The following is a 23,533-nucleotide window of genomic DNA, read 5'->3' as shown; positions in this document are numbered from 1 at the left end:
TTGTTTAGAGATGGCAGGTCTGAGCAGATGTCTCCCAATTATTCAGCTATGTACAAAGCAGTTTTGTCCATTCATTTATTGATGGGGTAAGTGGGTGGGGGAATTTGCAGTAACTTCATGTGGGGAGAGCAGTATCCGACACTAGTGAGCTTGTGCTGGGAGGAGAACCTTACTTTGTATTACTGTGTGTGAGTATAGGGGATAAAGAAATCCTCGGTTCCCCTGAACAGCGTCGTCGTCTTCTCCTTCTTCCTTACCAGGAAAAATTGGTCCTTTTCCTTCTGTTGCAAAAAGAAAGACAGATAGGGACAGACAGGCAAAGGCATAGAGGAAGATGACCCCAAAAAAACAGTCATCCACAATATCAAAATGACCCCAAATGTTCTTAGCATTTTTCTAGCGTAACTCAATTGCCTAGTAGTTTCAGAAACTGCTTCAGCAACTGCTTTTTCCAGCAGGCCTTGGGCTCTCATTGCTTCTCCAATAAGACTTTCGCTGTTTCTCCAGTTCTGAGTATCAGGGTCTGAACCTCTATCGAATCCCAAGAATCAGTCCCCTTCATGGAGATCTGGCAACTGGAGGAATGAAGTGCAGTGATGGCTAACCTTTTGGTCATTGCATGCTAAATGTATGTGAAAGCGTATGTGCGCGCCCACACCTATAATGCAATGTGTGCATGCCCCCCCGCATTCACATGCAACCACCCTGTGTGCCCTCCGCCCCTGTGCATGTACGTGTGACCACCCCATGCTCCCCCACCCGTGCCCCCCTCCCCCCTCCCATTTTTGGCTTCCAGGTTGGTGCAGGAGGCTTTCCAGGCCCAAAATGGGGCGCGGTGAGCCTGCAAGGCCCCAAAATGCAGTGCAAGAACCACTCATACATGTCTCCCATCTCTGTGCATGCCTGTGCGCGTCTCCCACATGCTTCCCACCCCCTGCACATGTGTGGCAGAGACCCGAAGAGCAGTTGGCCGGAGGGAGCGCATGCATTGTGGAGCTGGGCTGCCATGCCTACAGAGGACTTTGTGTGCCACCTGTGGCACGCCTGCCATAGGTTTGCCATCACAGCTATAGTGGGACAGGGGCTGGAGAAAGGAGCTGAGGCTCACCTAAATATGTTTACGATGATGCAGTGCAGTCTCCTTTTCATACGTAAGGGGGGCATCACAGCGGTAAAATCGCAAGCGGTATAGCAGCCGTACCCAGTGCCCAAAGACCTCATCTTGCTTGAGGGGGTGTGTTAGAAGCTGCAGATAAAAAGTGCGGCCATTAGCCAGGCGGACTTTGAGCTGGAACCGTGACTCATCATGAATATAGAGACGGACAAACTTCAAGGGCAGAAGCCTAGAGAAGGAGGAGATGGAAGATGTACATGAATGGGAGGAAAGTGGAGAGAAAGCCATATCTCTCCATGGGAGGATTAAAAAAAAACCAAGATGCTGACTGCAACAGCAGAATCAAAGCTGCCAACTTGGACTTTTTGAATAATCCCTCTCCCCAACACTCCTGTTTAAAACCAGAGAAACACACGTTTTTCTGAACTGAAGTTTCTATTCAGCCTCTAAGTGATGTGATCAGGGTTGATCTCCAAAATGCCGTGTAGCATGTAGCGACAAAGTAAATGAACCAGGGCAAAATGTAATTCAATGTTAAATATTGTTTAAAAACTAAAGTGAGGTAATATAAGGGCTCTCCATACATTTCATTATTTCCCCCTTCTATCACATTAAAATTTAGCATCCGAATGCATTCCTTGAAGTGAACCACAGATAAGGCTTTGGGGGTATATCACTGTACGATGGTAGTGCGGTGAAAAGCACTCACGCAAACAGCTGCAGCTCCTCATCTGGGAAAGGCAGTGCCTCAAGACACTGACATTCACACCGTTCTGTTAGGCATGGGACTGGCCGTGCCAGCAGCATAAGATCAGGCATCTCTAGATGTGGGCTACTGGCAGCGATGCCCATGGTGACTCTGGTGGCAATATCTCCTGCCTTGGTAACCTGGAAGGGAAAATTCATTTTGAGGGTTCTTTGCACTTTTACACTATTACAAGACAAAGCTTTGAAATGGTCCTCACATAACAAGTATTAAGCTAAAATCAAAATATTGATAAGTAGTCTATGGCTCTGTTCAAACCCAACTGGGATTCATTAATAAAGAATAAGATGAATTAACTACAGGCCAGAAATCTGTACAAAACAAGACAGTTAGAAAAAAGGCATCTCTTTATCCAAGTCACTGGAAATTTGCCAAGTTTTAGTAAATGCAAAGGTTCTCCTTGCACATATGTGCTAGTCGTTCCTGACTCTAGGGGGTGGTGCTCATCTCCATTTCAAAGCCGAAGAGCCAGCGCTGTCTGAAATTCACCAAGTTTTTTTTTAAAAAATGTATTGGTTTTTAAAAACATTTATGGGGAAAGGGTACAAAGGTGCATAAATTTTTTTGGCAGCTCCCGTGATAGTGGTGGAAGTCCTTCCAAATCTCATAATTTTTTCAATTTTGAAAACAACATTTAAAAGATAAGCATAAACAGAATTCTTACATTGTATCAATCATGTGTTCAATCATCTCATTCTTTGTCACTTTCTAGTATATCAACAATTACAATAATATTTCAAATACATTTATTTTTGTGATCTGAGCCTTTTTGATATTGCTCCCTCCTCCCTGTCCCCATATGGAGTCACGTCCCCCCTCCCCCATATCTTGTACATTGCTGCATTTTTCACCACCTCCCTTATTTTCATCCTCTAGGAGAGAAAAATGTTTTTAGTGAAGGCTTCAGCTTCTTCCACTGTGTTAATTCTAATTCTGTTTCCCTCCCAGAAAATCAGCATTCCCTCTGGCAATAACCATCTAAACCAAACTCCTTTATTGTATAGTTTCTTTGCTAAGGAGGAATACTTCCTCCTTCTTTCTCTAATTTTTTTCAGAATTTGCTTAAGAATGGTAATTTCTTTATCTTGATATTTTAATGGTCCCTCCCTTTGGGCCCCTAGCACCTCATCCCTCGTGGTCCTCCTAAGAAATTTAACATGTACCTCCCTTGGAACGTTATGGGTTCTAGCATATGCTGAGTTAATCCTATAAACCAGATCCATGTCCCACCAAATTCGCCAAGTTTTAAAGACTCTTAAATAAAGATTAAATCAGGGATAGAGATATTCTTCTATTCCAAATATTGTAGAACTGCAATTCCCAGTGTTCCTTTTTATTGGCTTCGCTTCGTAGAATTATTTCAAGATATAGATGAGCAATGTCTGGATAGCTGAAGGTTTTCAAGCAATGAAAGCAAGCAATGGTAATTTTAGGAATGAACTCAATTCATCTACTGGGGATTTACGACATGGTCATCCAAGGCAATGGCAACCAGTTTTCTGTATTGTTGTCAAAACTTGTCCATGAATTCAGTAGAAACCAAGCTTGGCTCAGCATTTTTATTCAATATAAATTCTCAAACATTTTTCTTTACAGATCACATGTAAATTGGTGATAGGTGCAGAAAGATCATTTTGGTTCTAAAAGCTTTGCCTATCCAGTGCAAAGGATATACTTGTTTAGTCAGGAGAGTTTGTTAAAACGGATATAGATTTTGTCTAATTTAGCTTTGGATCAGGTTTAGCATTTATTCTGATTAGGCTAAGTACATCAATCAGTTACATTAATATCCCACCTTTTTGCAAAGAGACTTGGATGGTGTAGAAAAAACAATATCCATACAGTAACAATTCTAACATTGAAAAAAAACCTGGCTTCAAGTCATTCAATGAACTCCCTGGACATTCTGATCCCACATTTAACCGATAGAACCAATGGGCTTCTTCTCAGTTTCTGTATGCTTCTTACATATAACTGGTGGACCATGAGTTTCAGAATTTTTGATGTAGACCCGGCATCTTAAACTTACCTCCCACAGTCCATATGCAGCTTTCCATCACATTGTACTGATACATAAAGCAGGAGAGAATATTAAGACAGCAGATGCTCTTTGCCAGGTGCTATAGATTCTTCCTGCTTAAGAAGAAAGCATGACTTGGCTTTGCACCTAGCTGAGAGATAACTGCATTCCTAGTCCTGTTATAGCTCAGGCAAAGCCTTGTCAGCTGGCCATTGGTGGTAAAGAGTTGAGGTAGGATAGTTGCAGGGATCTCTACTTGTTTACTGTCAACTGTCTTTGATCTCCCTGCTGATAGCCTGTGCCCACCCCAGCCAATAAAGTGAAGGATAGGCCAGTGGCTTTCTAAGGATCTGTTTGGATCTGCAGCAGGTGGGGCATTTGAGGAAAGGAAAACAGAGAAAGGAAACATAGTGGTGGAGATGCCTCAGTACAAACCTTGGAAACCAGTGGTGGGATTCAATTTTTTTTACTACCGGTTCTGTGGGCATCGCTTGGTGGGTGCAGAGTGGCTTGGTGGGCATGGCAGGGGAAGGTTACTGCAAAATCCCCATTCCCTCCCAATCAGCTGGGACTTGGGAGGCAGAGAATAGATGGGGGCGGGAGGGGGGCAGTCAGAGGTGGTATTTACCAGTTCTCTGAACTACTCACAATTTCCGCTACCGGTTCTCCAGAACTGGTCAGAACTTGCTGAATACCACTTCTGTTGGAAACTTAGTTGGAAAGGGTAGGTATTTATGTGACAGAATAAGGATGCACTCCTTTTGAGGCCCTTGCCAGTTACTTTGCCACGAGGGACTGAGGCAAAAAAAAAAAGTGCTTCATTCACGTCAAAGCTCTCCTTGCTAATCACTCAGAAGTTGCCCTCAGATGGAAGGGTTCTCAAGTCTTTCCCCTTCCTAGTACCTGTTAGTCTTTTCATCCCATTTGAGATGACAGCCTCACAATGTAGGTGAAGCTTAAAGCAATACACCTAAATATTTTATTATTTGCAAAATAGAAATAATGTTCAGGCATACTTGTCTTCTGAGGAGAAAAATTCTACTAAGTTATAGATAACTTATGCTAATTAGTATAAAGGTTTTGCTAACTGTTAAACAACCATCTCTAAAACAAACACTGGTGGGTGCTTGTTAATGAAAAAGGCTGCCAAATAAGTGATAAAAGTAAAATCAGGTATATTGTTTTGCAATATAGTTTTTTATTTTATAAATTTATATTTAATGACATGATCCCCCCCCCCCCCAATCTTGCTATAGACCTGTATTTGAAATACAATAGGGCTTCAAGGCTATGAGCCTTGGGCTAAAGAACAGTTTCTTGAAATGATTCAGACTTGAGATTCCTGATATAAATTATGTCAGGGGAAAAATCCATTCCAAATATTCAAAGAAATAGAAGAATGAAGAGAAGACAGATACAGTATATGCCACAACTTCCTTCATAACTGTCTTATGTTGTTGAAAGTTCAAAGACTGCCTGCAGCAGGTTATATAAGGCTGACTTAGGAGAAAAATCACAATTCTCACTGCACAGAGGAGAGACATTTTAGGGACAGCAGGAAATAATGTACACTAATGCTGAACTTCCCACAGTGAAACCTCCTGCAACCTTGTGCCCTGTAGATCTGTTGTACTGCAACGCCCATTATCCCTGAGTAACAAAGTCACTGACTTAAGATGCTACCGAGCTGTTCACAAATATTTCAGTAAAATCGAATTTAAAAATAAAGCTTGGGGCATAATTGAAGTATAATAGTTAAAATGATTTTATTCTTATGTTTTATTTATTTTTTCTTAATTAGATATCTCAAGTATTTTTTTATCCCTGGAGACATATTAATGGCATACAAAAATGGCCTTGCTTATAATTCTATATGCTGTATCAGATTCCAGATTGACTCAGAGCATTAGATTTGCTTCTTTAGTTAAAAAAAAAAAGATTAGTCAGTAGAAACTGGTTGTAATGATTCCTGTCTTTTCTCTAGGTGGGTAAGAAAAAGACAGCCTTTTCCCACAGATGTGTTAGGATCAAGTTCAGTTAATTCCAGGAAAAAAATTAGATTAGGAATCTCTGTCAAGACTTCTAACTTCCAAATGCAACCAGACAGAATAGACAACTGGCAACATAAGGTTAATGTGCTGACCTAGAAACCAGAATCCATGAGTTCTAGTCTCATCTTAGGCAAGAAAGCTGGCTAGGTGACTTCAGCAAATCACCTTCTCAGCCCAACCTACCTCACAGGTTTGTTGTTGTGGAAAAAAACAGGAAGGAGGAGAAGCATTAGGCATGTTTTGCTACCTCATTTATAAAAATAATAAAAGCAGGATATAAATAAATAAATAGTGGCATGGTGAAGGCATTTACACACATGAAGCAGAACAACTAAATGAGGTGCCCCTGCTTTTTTTAAAAAAATGAAAACAAAAATAGATACCATTCTAGAAAAAAATACCTTCCCACTGATTTTTTTTTTACAGTTGGAGTGCCTTTTCAAAAATAGTACAGGCTACTAATTATGTTCAGCGAATGCAATAACACTCCTCCCCCAAACAAATTAGATATATCTTACCACTCAAAAACACTATTTTAGCTTTATATCTGGCAATATAAGCCTAACAAATTGATTTTTTTTTGCCTTATCTGACTCAAGGAAATTTAGAACTTGCTGCTTTTTGGTTTCAAAATCTTCAGCCTTAGCTAATGCAGGACTGCTAGGGGGCTAGGTTGACTGGTTGGAAATTATTTATTTATTCCATTCTTACGTTTCTCAAAGAATGTTACGGCCAGTATAGAAAGTAAAATAAAATAGTTATAACAATAAAATAACATTGCAGAGATGCACATATTTAACATGCCTGTGAAAAAGAAGTCATAGATCGTCTTTCAATGGCTAAATAAGACGGTTGTTAAATGAATTGTATCTGGTGTTATAACTTTTGCCACAGTTGTTAAGCAAGTATCGTTGTTAAGCAAATACAGCTTCTATTGGTTTTGCTTGCCGGAAGCTGGCTGAGGTCACAAATGACAATCACATGATCCCAGGATGCTGTGACTGTTGTAATTACATGCCGGTTACCAAGCACCAGAATTTTGATCATATATCCATGGGAATGCTGCCATGGCTGTAAGTCACTTTTTTCAGTACTGTACATAATTTGACGGGCTGAATGGATGTAAATGAAGGTAGCCTACACATGGTGCTGAAAAGAGCATGAAGAGGGCACCAAGTAAACAATCTCAAGGATACCAGTATCCACAGAAAATATTGTACTTGTCCTTATTCATTCCTCAAGAGCACTGGAGGAGGCCTTGGGGTTCAGTTTTCAGAAGGGGGATATTTTCCTAATTTCCTTCCCACTCTACTTCACCTGTAAAAAATTGCTTTCATACAGATAACAATCTTTCAGTGCTCCATATTCCCCACTGTCCAGGCATCTTCTCAGGTCTCCCATTTCAAAATGTAGATATCCAGAGGACACAGAAGGATCCGGACTGCAGTGATGGAGGCCCTGTGGGGAGGACACGGAGAGGAAATTTAAGGGAAAGATCTGAAAGGTTTTACTACAATATAAAGTTAAAACTTTGGATTCTTGCTAAACTGAAATAGAAGACTTTCAACCAATCTCCAATATCTCAACATAATCACTCACTTTTGTGATGATGTATTAAACCAAAGAGCAGCTGCCACCATTGCTTAGGAAGAAAAATGGGATAAGTATGTTGGAAGAAATGTCCTTCTGGGCTCGGCTCCAAGTGGGGGAAAAGACACTGGAGACATGGAGGCTGCTTGGAAAGATGGTTTTAATGGTGGACAGGACCACGTGGCTGGAGTCCTGAACAGAAAAGGTGATCACATGCTTCAATGTTGGGCGAAGAAGAGAAGGGCTGAAAGTTCCTGGCTTTATACCCTGTTCAGCCCTACCTGTTTCCTGTTCCTGTCTAAGAAATGTATTCTGATTGGTGGTCAGACTCCCATGGGGCCAAAATTTGAGTTTGCAGATGCCATGTGGTGAGTTTCTATGGAAGGCAAATATTATCATGCCTTAATCCCATCACCCTGGAGCTGAACGGGAGAACTCTTTATTATGTATGGGCCATTAAGGAAAGTGGGGGCTATTAAGTGTGAGTCTGTTTTCTGCCTAAAAAATGTTTCTCCATTTCTGATCCAGGGATGTCTTTTCAATATTTCCTAGTGTTGAAAGAAATGTCCTTCTGGGTTCGGCTCCAAGTGGGGAAAAAGACACTGGAGACATGGAGGCTGCTTGGAAAGATGGTTTTAATGGTGGACAGGACCACATGGCTTGAGTCCTGAACAGAAAAGGTGATCACATGCTTCAATGTTGGTGGAAAAGAAGAGAAAGGAAGAGAAGGGCTGAAGAAGGGCTTGCAGGGATTTTTATAACCTGCTTGGCCCCACCTATCTGTTTCCTGTTCCTGTGTAAGAAATGTATTCTGATTGGTTGCCAGACTCCCATGGGCCTGTGCAAGGGCAACCCTCTATAGGCTGTTTTGAATTCAGGTTTGATTGAGTTCAGATGCCATGTGGTCAGTTGAATGAAGGCTTATATTATCCTGCCTTATCCCATCACTCTGGAGTTAAGAGAACTCTTTATTATGTAAAGTGGACTAGCTTGGTCTTCTTAATGGCCCATTGACAAAGTGGGGATGGGCTGGAAGCTGCAGGAATTTACTTAGTTTTTTAAAATGTGTTTCTCCCTTTTTCACATCCAGGAAAATATAATATTCTGCCTTATCAATATTTCCTAGGATATTTCATTTTTCTGGGAGAGGGCTAGGTGACAACTTCCTACACTAGGATATTTCATTTTTCTAGAAGAGGGCTGCGTGCTAACTTACAGGTAACTTGGTTTTTCCTGCAAGTACACCCGATTGCAAACAGTACAACATTAATTTTGATGATCTCTGTTTACTAAGTAAGGGAGCACAGCAGGAGACTCTAGTTCGCTCGTCCCCATCTTTTGATACAACCGATGCTCTTACTTGGGGGCATCCATTATATTCTACTTCCTTTAGAAACAGTTGTAGCATCCATTATGCTAAAGATGATAGGTCATGTAAATCCAAGCTAAACCGTCCCTTTTTCTGACGGGTCTAGAAAAACTACAGGTTATATTATCCTTTCACCGCCGTCAAAAATAAGAGGAAGACAATGGTCGACCGTTCTGCAAGAGATTAAAGGACGAAGCGCAAGAAAATTCATTCGGCACCATTGTTTTCTTGTGCAATTTGTTCCCCATCACTCGAGTCCACTGTTCCCTACGTCATCAATTCCTTCTCAGCGCTTGCAGCTGCGAGACGAGCCACCGCCACGTGGGGCGCGATCGGCGAGCGAGCCCTTAAGAGAGAGACGCAAAGCGCCGGTGATTGGCTTTCGCGCAGCTCTTGAACGCTGCACTTCGGCCCCAGAGTGCTTTGCGCTTGCTCTGCCTGTTCTCCTCCCCCCTTCGTCTTCCTCAGATCACGTGATCCCTGGAGGTAGCTATGGCGGCTGCTGAACGATCGCTCTGCGTCTGCCTCCTGCTTGTCCTCACCCTCCTTCTTTTCCCCTCGCCTCAGATTCTTGTACGGGCTTCTGCATCCTGCCGGGGAGAGGCAGTTGTCAAGGTAAGTCTCACGATAACATGGGTGAGTGCAGAGCTGACCTGGGTTGTCGAAAGACAAACTCCTTTATCGCCAGGACATAAGCTGTGCAAGACCGGACCAAACGCCAAACTGGTCTTTTCATAGATGCCTAAGGAATTGTAAGAAAAAAATATCCACAGGAGTGCTGCTTCTGAGTCTGGATGCTTCATTTTAGCCATAATCAATGGTTGCAGATAGGTTCCCCCCCCCTCCACCAGCACTATTTCAGCTGGTGGCTCGCTTTGCATCTTGTGGCAGTGAGTCCCATAGTTTAAGTATGTACCGAGTGATGCCTGTTTTGAATCTCCTTATATGCAGCTTCATTAAATGGATTGGGACCCGGAGTTACGAGAGGTGACGAATATATATGTATTCTTCACAAAATGTTCTTTGTGGCTGTGTTTTCATTTAATAAGAAAAGAGATGCAGCTTCATGAGTTCTGCCATTAATATTCATAAACTGAGTAATAACTACTTATTACTCAAGACTAAATCACGATGCACCAAGGTATTCTGATTTGGGGAAGGAAGCAGTTTAGCAAAAGAAGCTGGGGCTTAAGTGCCATCTTGGCATAAAATATTGAACACATGTATTAATTGTATGTACAATAACTGCTACTTTGGGAGCTCAAGATGGATTACATGGGATTTCCTTCATTTTATCCCCACAGCCACCACTCTGTGAAGCCAGGTTGAACTGAGAGAGTGACTAGTCCAAAATCATCATAGGATTTCCATAACTATGGATGGACTGAATCCTGAACCCCTATGATCTTTCTCAAAACATTTTAATTATTAAGCTTCCCTGGGATTTAGAAGTTGATGGATAGCTGCCTTATTCTAAATCATTGCTGATATATCCAGCTCAGCATTGGGAGATCTGAAAGACCAGGCTAGGGATTGAGCATTATAAAGCAGTGGTTCCCAACGTTTTTTAGCACCAGGGACTGGTTTCATGGAAAACAATTTTTCCATAGGCAGGAGAAATGGTTTCTGTTTTACTCACTCACTTGCCACTCATCTCCAGCTCCAGCCTGGTTCTGTATAGGCCACAGATTGGAAGTTGAAAACCCCTGTCATAGAGAATATCTATGTGGTTTCTAGGGATAAAAAAGTACTTGATGGCACATACTATCTAGCTCAGAGTTATATTCAATTACCTGAAACTCTCCAGGATTTCCACCTGGAGAATTTGTCAACTAATGGAAACGTCCCTCCTACAAAGGCATTATTTCCTTGTATTCTGGCAACAATCTCACAGGTTTGGATAATGGAAAGGAGCTTCTCAAAATATTAGAAGGTATTTTATGCAAAAATTCAGTCAAAAGAACATGTGAATTTGAGTCATTTCTAATTTTGCCTATGCCTAGTTTAAATTATCTTATTTGATTATATAGATTCTAGTTAGGAAAACTTATTCCATAATAAATATTGGAATGCATTGTAGTTTTGTGGGTCACATTTAATGCTGTAAATCTGTGGTCTCTTTTTACAGGTGGTGCCAGTGCAATCACCAAAAACACTCAAAATACTGTTTTAAATTATGGGCAGAAAAGTTTTGCTATTATGTGGGATGTAGTATTAGCACACATAGGGCAAACTTTGGGTCACTGAAGCTTGGAACAAATTATAGGAGCTTTGCAACACTCATGATCTAGTTCTGTTGCTTTCAGTCTGGTGAAGCCCGAGATTCTGAAACTTGTGGATTGAATCTGCAGCTGGAACATTCATTTGAGTTGGGTGAGTGTATATAGTGAGCAAGGCAAGCTTGAATTGGACAATTTGCCCATATTAAGTAGCAGTAATTAGGCCCATTTCATAGTCACGTTAGTTTCCACTTTTCCTATGCCCTTTATGCATACAAATACAAATTAAGACACTATGGGAACCTTGAGTTTCCATTGCAAATATGCAAAGGTAGACAATATTTGAGTAGTAAGCACCTCTTCTAGCCCTGATTCACTATTTTCAACTTATTCCTGAACTGAGGGCTATCGTTGTTTACATTGGGAAGGATTAAGACACATGCTAAAAACATGGGAAAATATATCCTGGGTTTTCCTTCTAAGAATGGCTTTAAGGAGCAAAATAGATGCCTTAAATATCTTAAAAATCTATACAGTCATGTACAAGTTCATGTTGAAGTTTAACTTTGTGTGTGATTATTGGAAAGGCAGCAAAAAAAAACCAAAAACCTTTGCACAGGGTGGGGCCCATGGGATGCTCACTTCTGTTCTTATTGTATTAATGTGTTCTGCATATGCTAAACAGGAAAAGAATTGCATTGGCAGCAGTCTAAAATATAGGGGAGGACTTTGGAGACACACTCACTTCTGTATGTTGTAAGTGGCTAAAGGTCATTTATCTAAGAGGAATAAGAGTAAGACTCTTGAGACTAACTTGTGTTTCTTTCTGCTGAAGATGACAGCATTCGTTTCAAAAAACGGGGTACAATTCTGTGGAATGTGGGTCCTGAGCCTAGTCTCTCCCTGAGCCAGAAGCAGTTAACTGAAGATGAGCGCAACAAACTTAGGGTGAGTGGGGAAGCCAAGGGAGCTTTGCTTTACTTGTTTTAAGGAGGAACGTATTAGAATGGGGGCACTTTAGAAGAAAAGTAGCTTCTTTCTGAAAGGAAGAAACAAGTTTATTTGATAGACTTGGAGCGGCATATAGGGATCTTGTGTTTCATTGCTTTCCTGCATGGAAGCCTAAAGGACCTTAGGCACATAGGTTTTCTTAGCCAACACCTTTTCCCCTGATGCAAGCTTAGGAGTTGACAAATGTTATGGGTGCTAGGTATAAAAATAGTTTTACAAAATTTAAATCTCAAAAATCTTGTCGGTGATTAAAAATCTCCCCCATTTTTAAAGAATATAAAAATATATTTAATTTTGAAATTCCGTGCATCCCATTCACAATGCTGTGGATGCTTGGATGTTTTCTATCATAATTAGTCTTTGAAGCTTAGAAATTTAGCAACCTTTGGAGTTTTAAAAATTATAATTATTTGCTTCTCAATGGAAGCAAAAATAAACACTACAAAAATATTCAATGTATTTTGAGATCACTAGAGTGTAATTTTTATCTCCTTCAAATAGGATGAGGTAGTGAGTCTCTTAGTGACTGCATCCTCTTTTTTCACAAACTCAGGAGGTCGCTACAGGGGGTGGCCTGTACCGCTTAAGAATCCCACGACAACCTCTGGGGAGCATTGAAGAGAATGCTGCTGAATATGTCACCACTTTTGTTAGAGCGGTAAGTGTCTTCACTGCTTTTGAATTCTTGTACTCTATAAGGACACTTGTCTAGAGCCAGAGGTATGGAAAGTGCTCCATCATAGAATGTGCCTTAAAAGTATCTTTACAACATGTTAGAGCAATGTCTTACTGAGACGCTTGCACATCACTAGACTGAAAGCAGCTAAAAAATTTTAACTCCTATATACTCTTGTGAGCCGATCTTGCCTCTTTAGTAAAATATCCAGATGTAACATCTGCAAAGGTAGGAAGAGGAAAACTGCTTTTTCTTTCTTGGTTTGTTGAGGGGTAAGTGAAGAAATATGGGCTTAGGTTCATGGAGTTGATTCCCCCTCCCCCAACCTTAAATACAGTAGTCTCTTGTGGCACATCCTGTATTAATTAGGAGATCATCTTCCTAATCCTGATGAGGCTGTTCTGAGATTATTGAAGGAAGAGATAATGGAATAACCCCCTCCCAATTGACTTTAGCTTAATTTCTGGGATACATTGGCAAAATCATGCATCTTTACTTGGCAGCACTGCAGAAATAGTATTCCATTGCCTTCTGAGTTTTATTTTCTTCCCAGTCCCTAGAGATTTCTAAGTAATAGAAACTAGAACTTGTTTTTTTGCCAGCTAAGATCAACTATATGCTGATTGATAGGAAGACATTATTATGGTGGATTGTGCCTGGGGAGATTCAGGTTCTGAGCCAGTCACTGTGTCTTCCTCATGTCTTGTGTACTTGGATCACATTTTTGCAGTCTGAGAGTACACTTTTCAGAAAGAAAAGCCAGCTTTGAGGGCCAAAGGAGAGATTAATAGTAATGCAGTGATATCACAAGAATGGCCAAAGATAAATGTTTGACCATTTCCTGTGAGAATTGTGCGGGTTTGGTGTTTTAGAAAGTCTTTTTCCCCACAAATATGAAAAAAATGACACCAACGTTTTGGCAGTGCAGGTTTGCAGAAAGGCTTAGGAAACTACTGGCTTTGCTTAAAGGACCATCAAGATATAAATATAAGAATAAGTATTGCATTCTTCTTTTGAAATCTCTCTCTCTTTCTCTCTTTCTGGTCTGACACTGGTGCCTCCTGAGAGGGAAAGCAATCTTGCAGAATCTCAGGGTTCTGAGATTAAACTCTTTTCCTGAGAAGTTGCAGTCTGGGATATTTTTTGCTGGAGATGTCATATGTGCTGTTACTGAAACACAGACTGGTGGAACGTAGGAAGGCCAAATTCAAGAAAGAGTCACTCCTGAAGTGCTTACGGCCCCATTCATTCACTATCCCATAACTTCCTTGCTCCTTTGCAGGACCGAGTTTTACACTAGCATGCACACCAACTCACGTGCATTGATTTGGAAATGCTAAGAAAGGCAGAGAGACAATATTGATGTGTGTTCCTTTCCTTGCAGTGCTCACTGGTAGAGTCTCATCTATCAGATAGGCTGATCGTGCACACAGACATCGCTGGCAACATAATTGGCCTCTCTGCTGTCACTGTTCCTAGCTCTTGCCATGGAGCTGAAGTGGAAGATGTGGATCTGGAACTCTTCAATACTACCATTGTCCTCCAGCAGCCCATACCAGCAGCCGTGTTGAGTATTTTTTGAGTCATCACATGAGAATGCAGGGTCTCTGCTAATCTGTTGAACTCACTGCTGCAAGATGTATTAACAACAGCTAGTTTAAAATGAGATCAGGCAAATGTATAAAAAATATAAGAGTGGCTTTTAATCATGAATCCCTACGAAGGATTTTGGAAGGGAGATATGCTACTAAATAGCTTTTATTTGGGATAAGGTACGATCTGTTTGGATTTCCCAAAGGCTCATGATTGCTCCCTGGGGATGTAGGAAGATTGACTTGGTTTCCTTCATTCAATTTCAGATATACTTTTAAGAATTTGAAGGATGGAGGAGATGGTTTCTAACTAGAAGGTCAGATAACCCGAGTACCTTGTATAAGTCATCTAAAGTTAGATTATGGAAGATTTTTTTGGAAGCAGAGATTTGTGAGTTAAGAGCAGGATTCCTCAATTGGAATATAAGAAAGTGACCAGTCTTCTTCACCAAAATGGGATGCAGGAGCTTGGCTAAAAGGAAGGGGTCTCCTCTGGGCAGATAGGCAGAAAGATTTCTAGGTGGTTTATTTGCAGAGAAGTGTGAATCTAGAGAGTTGTCTCTGATTTTAAAGATGCAAATTAGAAAGGCAGCTTTCATTGAAATCCATTAAGTTTGTTTATTTCTATACAGGTTTAGCTTTGCACTGAACATTAGAGATTCACCAGTCTGCCTTTCTTGAAGACTGGGTGGAAATTTTGAGAGCAGGAAGAAGTAGGGCAGAATCATATCTCCAGTTAGGGGAAAGGAAGGGAGCAGCGTTTCTAACATATTCCAAAACGGGGAATTTTATTAAGATGGATCCAGTGAATTTCAATATATCTTACTTGCAAAGCATGATTTCATTGTCTAGTTCTAATGAAGGAAACAGCAGAACATTTGGAGTGTAGTGTGTTAATGTTTTTCACACTGGAAAATTGTTGAAATACGTTGGGGCCCAAATATTCTGTTTACTTTTTTAATACCTGTCTGGGCTTCTGCAGCCTTCTGTGAGTCCTGAGTACTGAAGGATACTTTCTAGTTTTGTTTTTCTCCCCTTCTTCTGCCAGCCCTGAAACGGCAGCATTTATTGAACGCTTGGAACAAGAGCAGGCTCAGAAAGCCAAAAATCCCCAGGAGCAGAAGTCCTTCTTTGCGAAATATGTAAGTGTTGTACTTGGGGGGTGGGGGGGAGAGATGATAGAAAGAGCAGGCTCCGTTCTTTTTTCCACCCTTGTAGCGCAATGTTCTCAGTTCCTCAGCCTGCCTGCTGTCTCATTTCTGGATCGAGCCAGGCAACTGTTGCTGAGACATGACAGCTTCCTGCTTTGATATTTCTTATCCCCAATCCCTGCAGTGGCATATAATTCTGGGTGGAGTTGCACTTCTCCCAGTGACCATCTATGCAACATTCCCTAAGAAGTTGAGACGACGGCTCTGAGCAAAAGTAATCCTGCACCTGGCTCAACTCACTTTTATCTTCTTTGCTTGGCTCCATTTAGCTTGAACTCTTTCAGTGCCTCCCTGTGTCACCTTGGAAAACAAAAAGGCTACACTTCTTTTGGAGACAACCTTGATACTGGGGAGGGGAGTGTGTGTGTGTGTGTGTGTGTGTGTGTGTGTGTAAGGTGACTGCAGCATCACCCAGGTGCTACCTTTGTGTTCACTGGTCCAGAGGGTAGCATTTATCTTTTTTTTAAAAAAACTTTTTTTTATCAATGCATTCTGAGAATAACTGCAACCCCCAAAATTACATTGCTCAATAGCTGGCTTTCTTGAAGTTACTTTAGTGATTACTTGCTCTGAGATAGCTCGGACCCGAACTCCTCCGCTGCTAATTGGCTGAGAACATTCAAAGTAAGAGGGTGCCTTTCAGGGCATTCTTCTTAATTTTCAGTTTGCTACTCTCTGGATCTTTATTTCCTGATATAATAGAATTGAGACACCCTTTTTTTGGTGGCAGGTCCTTTCTCCTTCACAGTAGACACAGACACCTCTTCCTCGTTGGCTGCACACGGATAAACTCAGCTGTAAATCTGGTGAAGGGTTTCTTGTGTTTGGATTTGAAAGAGGGGTAGCAACAGGATGCAGGGAGGGACGAGAGCAAAAATAGGAACTGGAAAGTACCGCTAAGGGGGAAGTTTTGGGACTGTAAGAAGCTCTGACCACTTCCAAGATGGAAAAGAATGAGATGGATTATTACCCACAACAAAGCCATATGTTTTTAATATAATATATATTTAATATAACATGTATATATTTCTTTCTCTCCTACAGTGGATGTACATTATTCCTATCGTGCTTTTCCTTATGATGTCTGGAGCTCCTGATGCAGGGGGGCAAGGAGGGGGCAATGGAGGCAGTGCTGGAGGAGGGGGGCGGTAAAGGACAACAAAGTAAATAAATATTATTGGAAGTAAATAATGGGACTCTCTTTGATTTGTGGGAGCAAGGCTAGTTTTGGGTAATAGAACGAAAGAGCTAATATTTTTTATGCTTGTGTGACATGTGGGAGGGAATGCATTAATTCCATTTTAAATCCAGGGTGGTTTCCTTCCTAAATGATTATAGTAAGCTGTAAATATCTCTTATTGATTCCACAAGGTACATTTCTTCCATAAGGTAGTTTCAAATTCTGTTTTCGGGATTGGAAATTATATACGGCCACATATTCAAATCCTTTAAAAAAAAAATCTAAAAATTGAAAAGTATTCTTTCCCCAAACATTAAAGACTAAGAATTTTCTTCTTTAAATATATGGCCACATATTCAAATCCTTTAAAAATTGAAAAGTATTCTTTCCCCAAACATTAAAGACTAAGAATTTTCTTCTTTAAATATTCTTTGACTGTTTCTGACTCGGAAGAGGTTGAAAGCATTGAGGATTTGTAAGCTAAAAAACAGATGATGCAAATGGTGTGCTTGGAGAAATGAGCAAGGGTCAATATATTACATTGATAGAATCAAATAAGAGAGAAACAATTAAGCTGCGTAGCCCCATGAACACTCCATACAAAGACAAGAGCCGCTTCAGGACAATGTCTAGAACAGGCACATTCTCTTTCCTATTAGTGCTATGGCTGTGCCACAGAAGTTCATGGCAACGAATCTGGAAAACCTCTCCTTCCCCCCCCTCCCCCTTCATCCCCCAGAATCCCATTTGAACATTGTTCTAAGAAGGCATTATCTAACTTCTACTTTCTGTGGAACATGGTATAAAGACAAATGTAAACATTTCTTATAGGCTAAGGAAATAATGACTTCTGAGCTTGAGTTTCTTTTCCACCCGTCTTGTTTTATATGTCTGGTTGGCTGGTTAGAGCTGGGCATTGGTTGGATGGCTGGTAATCAGGGGAATTACCAGCCATCTAATCAGTGCCCAGCTCTAACCAATCAATCAAGGAAAAAGGGATGCGGTGGCTCAGCTGAGACACTGAGCTTGTTGATTAGAAAAAGGTTGGCAGTTTAGTGGTCTAAATCCCTAGCGCCAAGCAATGTAGTGAGCTCCCATTACTTGTCCCAGCTTCTGCCAACCTAGCAGTTCGAAAGCATGTAAAAATGCAAGTAAAAAATAGGAACCAACTTTTAATGGGAAGGTAACAGCGTTCTGTTTGCCTTTGGCGTTTAGTCATGGCGGCCACTTGACCATGGAGACGTCTTGGGACAGTGCTGGCTCTTCAGCTTAGAAACTGAGATGAGCACCGCCCCTTAGAGTTGGGAACGACTAACACAAATGTGCGAGGGGAACCTTTACCTTTTACCTAATCAAGGGAAGAACGTCTGTTGCTGACTTCCTGGTTTTGAGTGTACAGAGGACAAAGGTGGAAAATGTGCAGCCTGTGGGCTATGTGTGCTTGACTTGCAATCCCCTGAGTGGGTGAGGCCCAGAGGGTTGGAGGGAATGTTTGGAGAGAATTAGGGTATCTGAACAAAATAGGTGCCTTAAGCCTTACACGTATCTCTAATACTGTGTCCTATATAACTGCATTTTGGGTTATGGTCCTGAACCCCTTTGGAACTGCCCTCCTCAAAACCCAGTGTAATAAGCCCAAAATAGAGTTGCACCCATTTTACAGTCTTTGGGGATTTGGCTCCCTATTCACCTGGCTAGGGTCTGATTTCCTCATTTTGGTCATAGGGTTTGCACTATCCTGTCTGTTCCAGTCGGCCTGTTTTTGACTAGTGGCTGTTGAGAATTCTGATGACCTTCATGAACCCTTGCCTCTTGTGACTGTTTTTATCTCTACAAGACATTCTCCCTTCTGGATATCAGAGCAGATACGAAATTTGATTCCATGCATATCCACAGTCCAGCTATGCAGATACCTACCTATCTAACTGCTTTCCCCCAGCTACAAAACAACTTCACAAAAGCCCAGTAAACATTGAGTTTAAGGCAGAGCTTGGTGGGATGGTATGATTGAGAAATATGTTTCATCAGGCACAGTAGTTGATTGCCTTGTCAGGACCTCTGGTTCCTTCTCAGGCCTTGTTAAATCTAGAAGGATGGGCGATAATAAGAAAGATCTCATTTGAGCATTTCATGCTCTGGTTCCTTCTAGGAGTAACAAACATCTATGAAAAAGCTTTTAAGAAGTGGCTGTGGCAGCCAAGATAGCCATAACTTTGTGAGTGGACAGGGACTTCCTGCAGTTAGCTTCAATAAAAGAAAATTTAGCCATCCATATCGTTATCCATTACTTGCAAGAGAAGAGTATATTGAGATAGTGGGGCAAATTATTTCCACATTTTGTTGAAGAGCAGCTGGATGGTGGGCAGGCCTTTGAATACTAAAAGCATCATGCGGTTCCTGGTTCTCATCAGTTTTTGCACTTAAGATTACCTTTAGATAGGTGGGCTTTACTTACCTGATGCAACTGAGAATCTGGCTGTATGAATCTTCCCACAACGGTAATCCTGATCGCTATGCACAGAACACGAGTAAAGACTTCCTACTTATGACCCAACTTGGTTCAGTGTAGCTACGTATAATTGTATCCACAGAAACCACAAAGGAGCAGAACGTAGAGAAGTTTAATTCTAGAATGTGGCACAGAGTTGTAAGGCTCTTTGGCTTCTGGAGGAAGATCAGGCTAGTTGTGATGCTGGCTTCAAATATTCTTGATAATTTGGGAAAATTAAAGAATTGGGACTAGGAGAAGATGGCTATTGCATGGATTCAGAATTGTGGCCTGGGACAGTCCAGTAAATTATCTGAGGATTTTATGTGAGAGTTAAATGGTACAATTTAAGGATGTGTTTGCATGGATGTCAATTATAAGCCTTGCTTGTTGTTCAAACAGTTTATATAGTTAACAACCTGTCGATTGCTTGCTGATTTTCAGTGAGATTGACTCCATGTGAGACACTTCTCTAATTGCATAACTGGAATAAAATAAGGCCCTATCCCCGTGATGGCGAACCTATGGCACGCGTGCCACAAGTGGCACACGAAGCCATTTGTCAGGGCACGCGAGACGCTGCCCTGTCAGCTGGCCAGTGCGCATGCGCGCGCTGGCCAGCTGAGTTCACCTTTTTAAAAGCCATTTTTCGCCCTCCCCAGGCTTCAGAGGCTTTATAGGAGCCTGGGGAGGGCGAAAAGAGCCCCCCCGCCCCCCGGAGGCCCTCCGGAGGCTTCAGGGACTGTCCGGAGGCTTCCCTGAAGCCTTCGGAATGCTTAAAACCATCCTCTGAGCAAAGCGGAAGTGACTTCCGGGTTGCTCTGCGGATCGTTTTAAGTGCTCCGAAGGCATCAGGGAAGCCTCCGGACGGTCCCTGAAGCCTCCGGAGGGCCTCCGGGGGGGTGGGCAGGCTCTTTTTGCCCTCCCCAGGCTCCTATAAAGCCTCTGGACCCTGGGGAGGGCGAAAAAAGCATGTAAAAATGGGGGGGGGGGTCACGCGTAGTGCACGCATGCGCACTTGGAGGGTCGCGCATTGCTTTATGGGTGCGGCACTCTCGCACACAACCCCCCTGCGCTCCCCCCACTTGTGGCACGCGAGCCAAAAAAGGTTCGCCATCGCTGCCCTATCCTGTTGCTTGGATTGTCTGCAGTGAAAAATGAGAAAATAGGTAAAGTGGGTGGGTGGGGGGTAGTCCCAAAATGCTATGCAAAACGCTGAAATTCACATGTAAGTTATATAACAACATTTGAAATCTTCCAGAATTTACAGATTTTCCTGCCTATGACTGTTCATAACTTGTCAATTTGCTTCAACTGCCAAGGATGACGTTGGATCTAAGGTCAAGTGGGATTAGAAGATAAATTGAATCCACAGGTTGTCACTTAAAACAGCTGCAGTTAGAGAATTAACCAGTTGATACATTTTAGCATAAATAACCTGTCTAAAAAGAAGTTCAAGCTTGCACCTTTCTGGGGGTAAAGGCCAAATTTATAGTGCTGGATGAAAATGGAAAGGTGAGTCCACATGGCTGCCCAGCATAGCTCTGATAGGGACACACCAGGGAAATACCTCCGATAAAGACTGCTGGTGCCACTTTTGTGCACTGAGTATAGATTGGAAGAACGGATGGCTGTTCAACCAATTCATATCAAAATTTAGTTGTTGTCAATATCCATTTGCAGAACTTCTGGGAGGAAAGGTTATCTTTTGGAAGACCTGGAATAAATGTTGGTCTTGGTGAAAAGGTGTTTAAAAATTCAAGTAAAAAATAGGAGAGCATGAGGGATATCTAAAGAATGAAGTGATGTTTCTGATGGTGTTGATGGGCTGAGAAAAATAGATGGGCAATACAATGTCTTGATTCAAATAGGTTAAGATCTACTTTGGAAAAAAGGAACCATTTGGGTAGCGAGATCTTTGTAAAGACATCATGCTCTACTTCAGTGAGGTAAAACAGCATGACTTGGTTCTCTTATAAAGATGTACTTTGCAACTATCTCTTTTATTTTCTTCAGCTTTTCTTCCCTCTAATAATGACACAGCTAGCCCATCATCAGCATCAGGTGATCAGGACAAGGGACCATGGAAACCACAGCTCATGTCCTTTATAAGGATTCAGAGACTCGTAAAGTCAGGAAATTCTGATCTCCCTTTGATGCATCTGTTACTATGAGATCAGTATGATACAATTTCTTTGAAGGCATCTAAATTCTGCTATACTGTTTGTAAAATTAGGGACACTTTGATCACCCATCAATGATATTACCAGTAATTGTAATACACGATTACATCTCATTTTATTTTAATATTTTAATTTTTATTCTGGTCTGTGACCATCATAAAAGATTCAACTCATCACCATTATCTTCTGGAGTTCTTGGGAGAGTTTTGGGACTCTTGGGAGAGTAGGAATGGCTATTTTGGGATTCTGTAGAATCTGTGAAATGATCAATAGGATTTCAAAGTCCATGTACTTTGAAATGTATGGGGAGCATCAAATCAAAGCAGCTGTATTTAGTCTAAGCAGAGTCATAGCCCATGACTCTACTTAGTACGTACGTAAACAATGTCAACATCTAGTGAGGACTTCTGCATATAGTAAAGTGTGCTCTTTTAATTTGAAATACTGGTGTGTCATTTGGTTGAGATGTGAATAGGATGAAGAATAGGATGAAGAATTTCTTCCTGAGGAAACTTTTTCAAACCTTTTGAACTATGTCCAGGGTGTCATCAGTATTACAGCTAAGCAATCCATCCTCATTGAAGAGAAGGTCCTCAATTTTAGCCTTAGCTTCCATTGTCAATCCAATGGAGCACAGCCAAGCATGGCAATGTGGAATGATAGAAGAGTCTGTAACTCTGGCTGTGGATCAACTGCATGATGAGCCATATATAATTCCTGTTTTGGCAAAGTGTCATGTTTCTGCGTGAAAACCTATTTTTCTATTTACCTCTTATTCCCTGGCAGAGGAATTAGAAATGGGATATTTTCTTCCACAAATAAACTTCAAACTTAATAAATGGCAGTGCAGAGGGGGGGAGCTGATCTCCCCAGCTGAATTTGCAGCCAAGGTGTCAAATTTAGGTGCAGAATTATATTGACGGTGGCAGTGTGATTATGATGCCTCCATTATAACAAAGATAGGTGATGAATTTTGGAATAAAAAAGAATAAGGATAGAGTATCGGCCTTTCTGAAGTTGGGTGTTGGAAAACTCCTGAGAATACTATGAACAGCCAATAAAACAAACACATGGATTCTCAAACAAATCAACTCAAGAGAGTTCCTACTCACAGTGGGAGGGAAATTGCAAAATGTGGACCTTGTGACTGTATGGTTAAAATCCAAATACTTGCTTCAGGATGCTGAGCTATCCTATTGAGGAAGTTTTGAATTATGGGTAAAATAATGAAAATGGAGGTGGGGGGGGAGAAGTCCAATGACACATAAGTAGAACCAGCTGAAGTGAATGTATTAATGCTATGGCAGTAAAAAAAAAAGTTTTAGCACAGCCATGCCTAGTCATGTGGTTGGTTTGGATATTGGGACCTACGCCTAACAGTTCTAAGACCCAAGTGAGGCTTTGCCCAGATATGCCTTATATAACAACCACACACTACTTGTTTTGTTCACTTGAGGCCCAGGTACTTTTTTTAATCAAGCAAAGTTACCATTTCCAAACTAGTCTCAATGTTACATTCTCGACACACTCTCGTCAAGCAGCCTTAAGAAACATTGGCTTTGGGGTTCTTGAACAGAGTCCCTGTTGTTACCTATCTCAGCTCTGCTTGGAGTTATTTTGTTTAGGTCTGGAATTGTACTGAGGAGGAAGAGTGCCTGTAGACTTGACTCATCATTATTCTACTATATTGATATTTGTGCTCTCCTGTTTATAGGCATACATCTCCAGGGAAAACGCTGTACTCTGGCGAACATCTTTAATAGAATTTTTATAACATCCTCCTGATATAGAAACATAGCATGACAGGAAGGAGATAAGTTAGGACCCTTCTCACTGATTGGATCAAGGGAAATTTTTGACACAGGATTCAAGCAAAAGTGATTCTGGAATATTTAGAAGCCAGTCAGCTCTCCCAAATTCTCTGAGGCTCTACAAATATTATTGTTATTCCTGCAGTTACCGAACTAACTTTTTGTCCCTTGAGCCTGTATTCTTGTATAAGATATGAATGCACTATGAATCTAGAGTACTCCAAAGCAAAGTGGCATGCAGACTTTTGGTAC

General features: G+C 41.3%; 2 protein-coding genes across 5 annotated transcripts; one reads left to right on the top strand and one right to left on the bottom strand.

Annotated features, from left to right (window-relative positions):
* Positions 1-45: 45 nt before the first annotated feature.
* Positions 46-9,268, bottom strand: GARIN5A (golgi associated RAB2 interactor 5A). Its single transcript, XM_081932538.1, has 5 exons — positions 9,129-9,268; positions 7,269-7,409; positions 1,824-2,002; positions 1,109-1,343; positions 46-281 (listed from the first exon to the last, which is right to left on the bottom strand). Exons 1-4 carry the CDS (start codon positions 9,156-9,158, stop codon positions 1,109-1,111), a joined length of 585 nt encoding a protein of 194 aa, XP_081788664.1. The 5' UTR covers positions 9,159-9,268; the 3' UTR covers positions 46-281.
* Positions 9,269-9,283: 15 nt separating this feature from the next.
* EMC10 (ER membrane protein complex subunit 10) lies at positions 9,284-17,072 on the top strand. Of its 4 annotated transcripts, XM_081932534.1 has the most exons (8): positions 9,285-9,525; positions 11,202-11,283; positions 11,965-12,077; positions 12,694-12,798; positions 14,201-14,382; positions 15,457-15,550; positions 15,744-15,833; positions 16,664-16,746. In XM_081932534.1, exons 1-7 carry the CDS (start codon positions 9,403-9,405, stop codon positions 15,825-15,827), a joined length of 783 nt encoding a protein of 260 aa, XP_081788660.1. In that variant the 5' UTR covers positions 9,285-9,402; the 3' UTR covers positions 15,828-15,833; positions 16,664-16,746. The 4 variants fall into 4 exon arrangements, with proteins under 4 accessions (XP_081788661.1, XP_081788660.1, XP_081788658.1 ...); XM_081932535.1 differs by having other exon boundaries at positions 9,284-9,525; positions 15,744-17,072; XM_081932532.1 differs by lacking the exon at positions 15,744-15,833 and having other exon boundaries at positions 9,286-9,525; positions 16,664-17,053.
* Positions 17,073-23,533: the final 6,461 nt, after the last annotated feature.

This window comes from Natrix helvetica (genome assembly GCF_964273705.1).
Source record: "Natrix helvetica genome assembly, chromosome: Z".
NCBI lineage: Eukaryota > Metazoa > Chordata > Lepidosauria > Squamata > Natricidae > Natrix > Natrix helvetica.
Note: the sequence above shows the minus strand (reverse complement) of the source record. Positions and strands in the feature narration are given on the sequence as shown.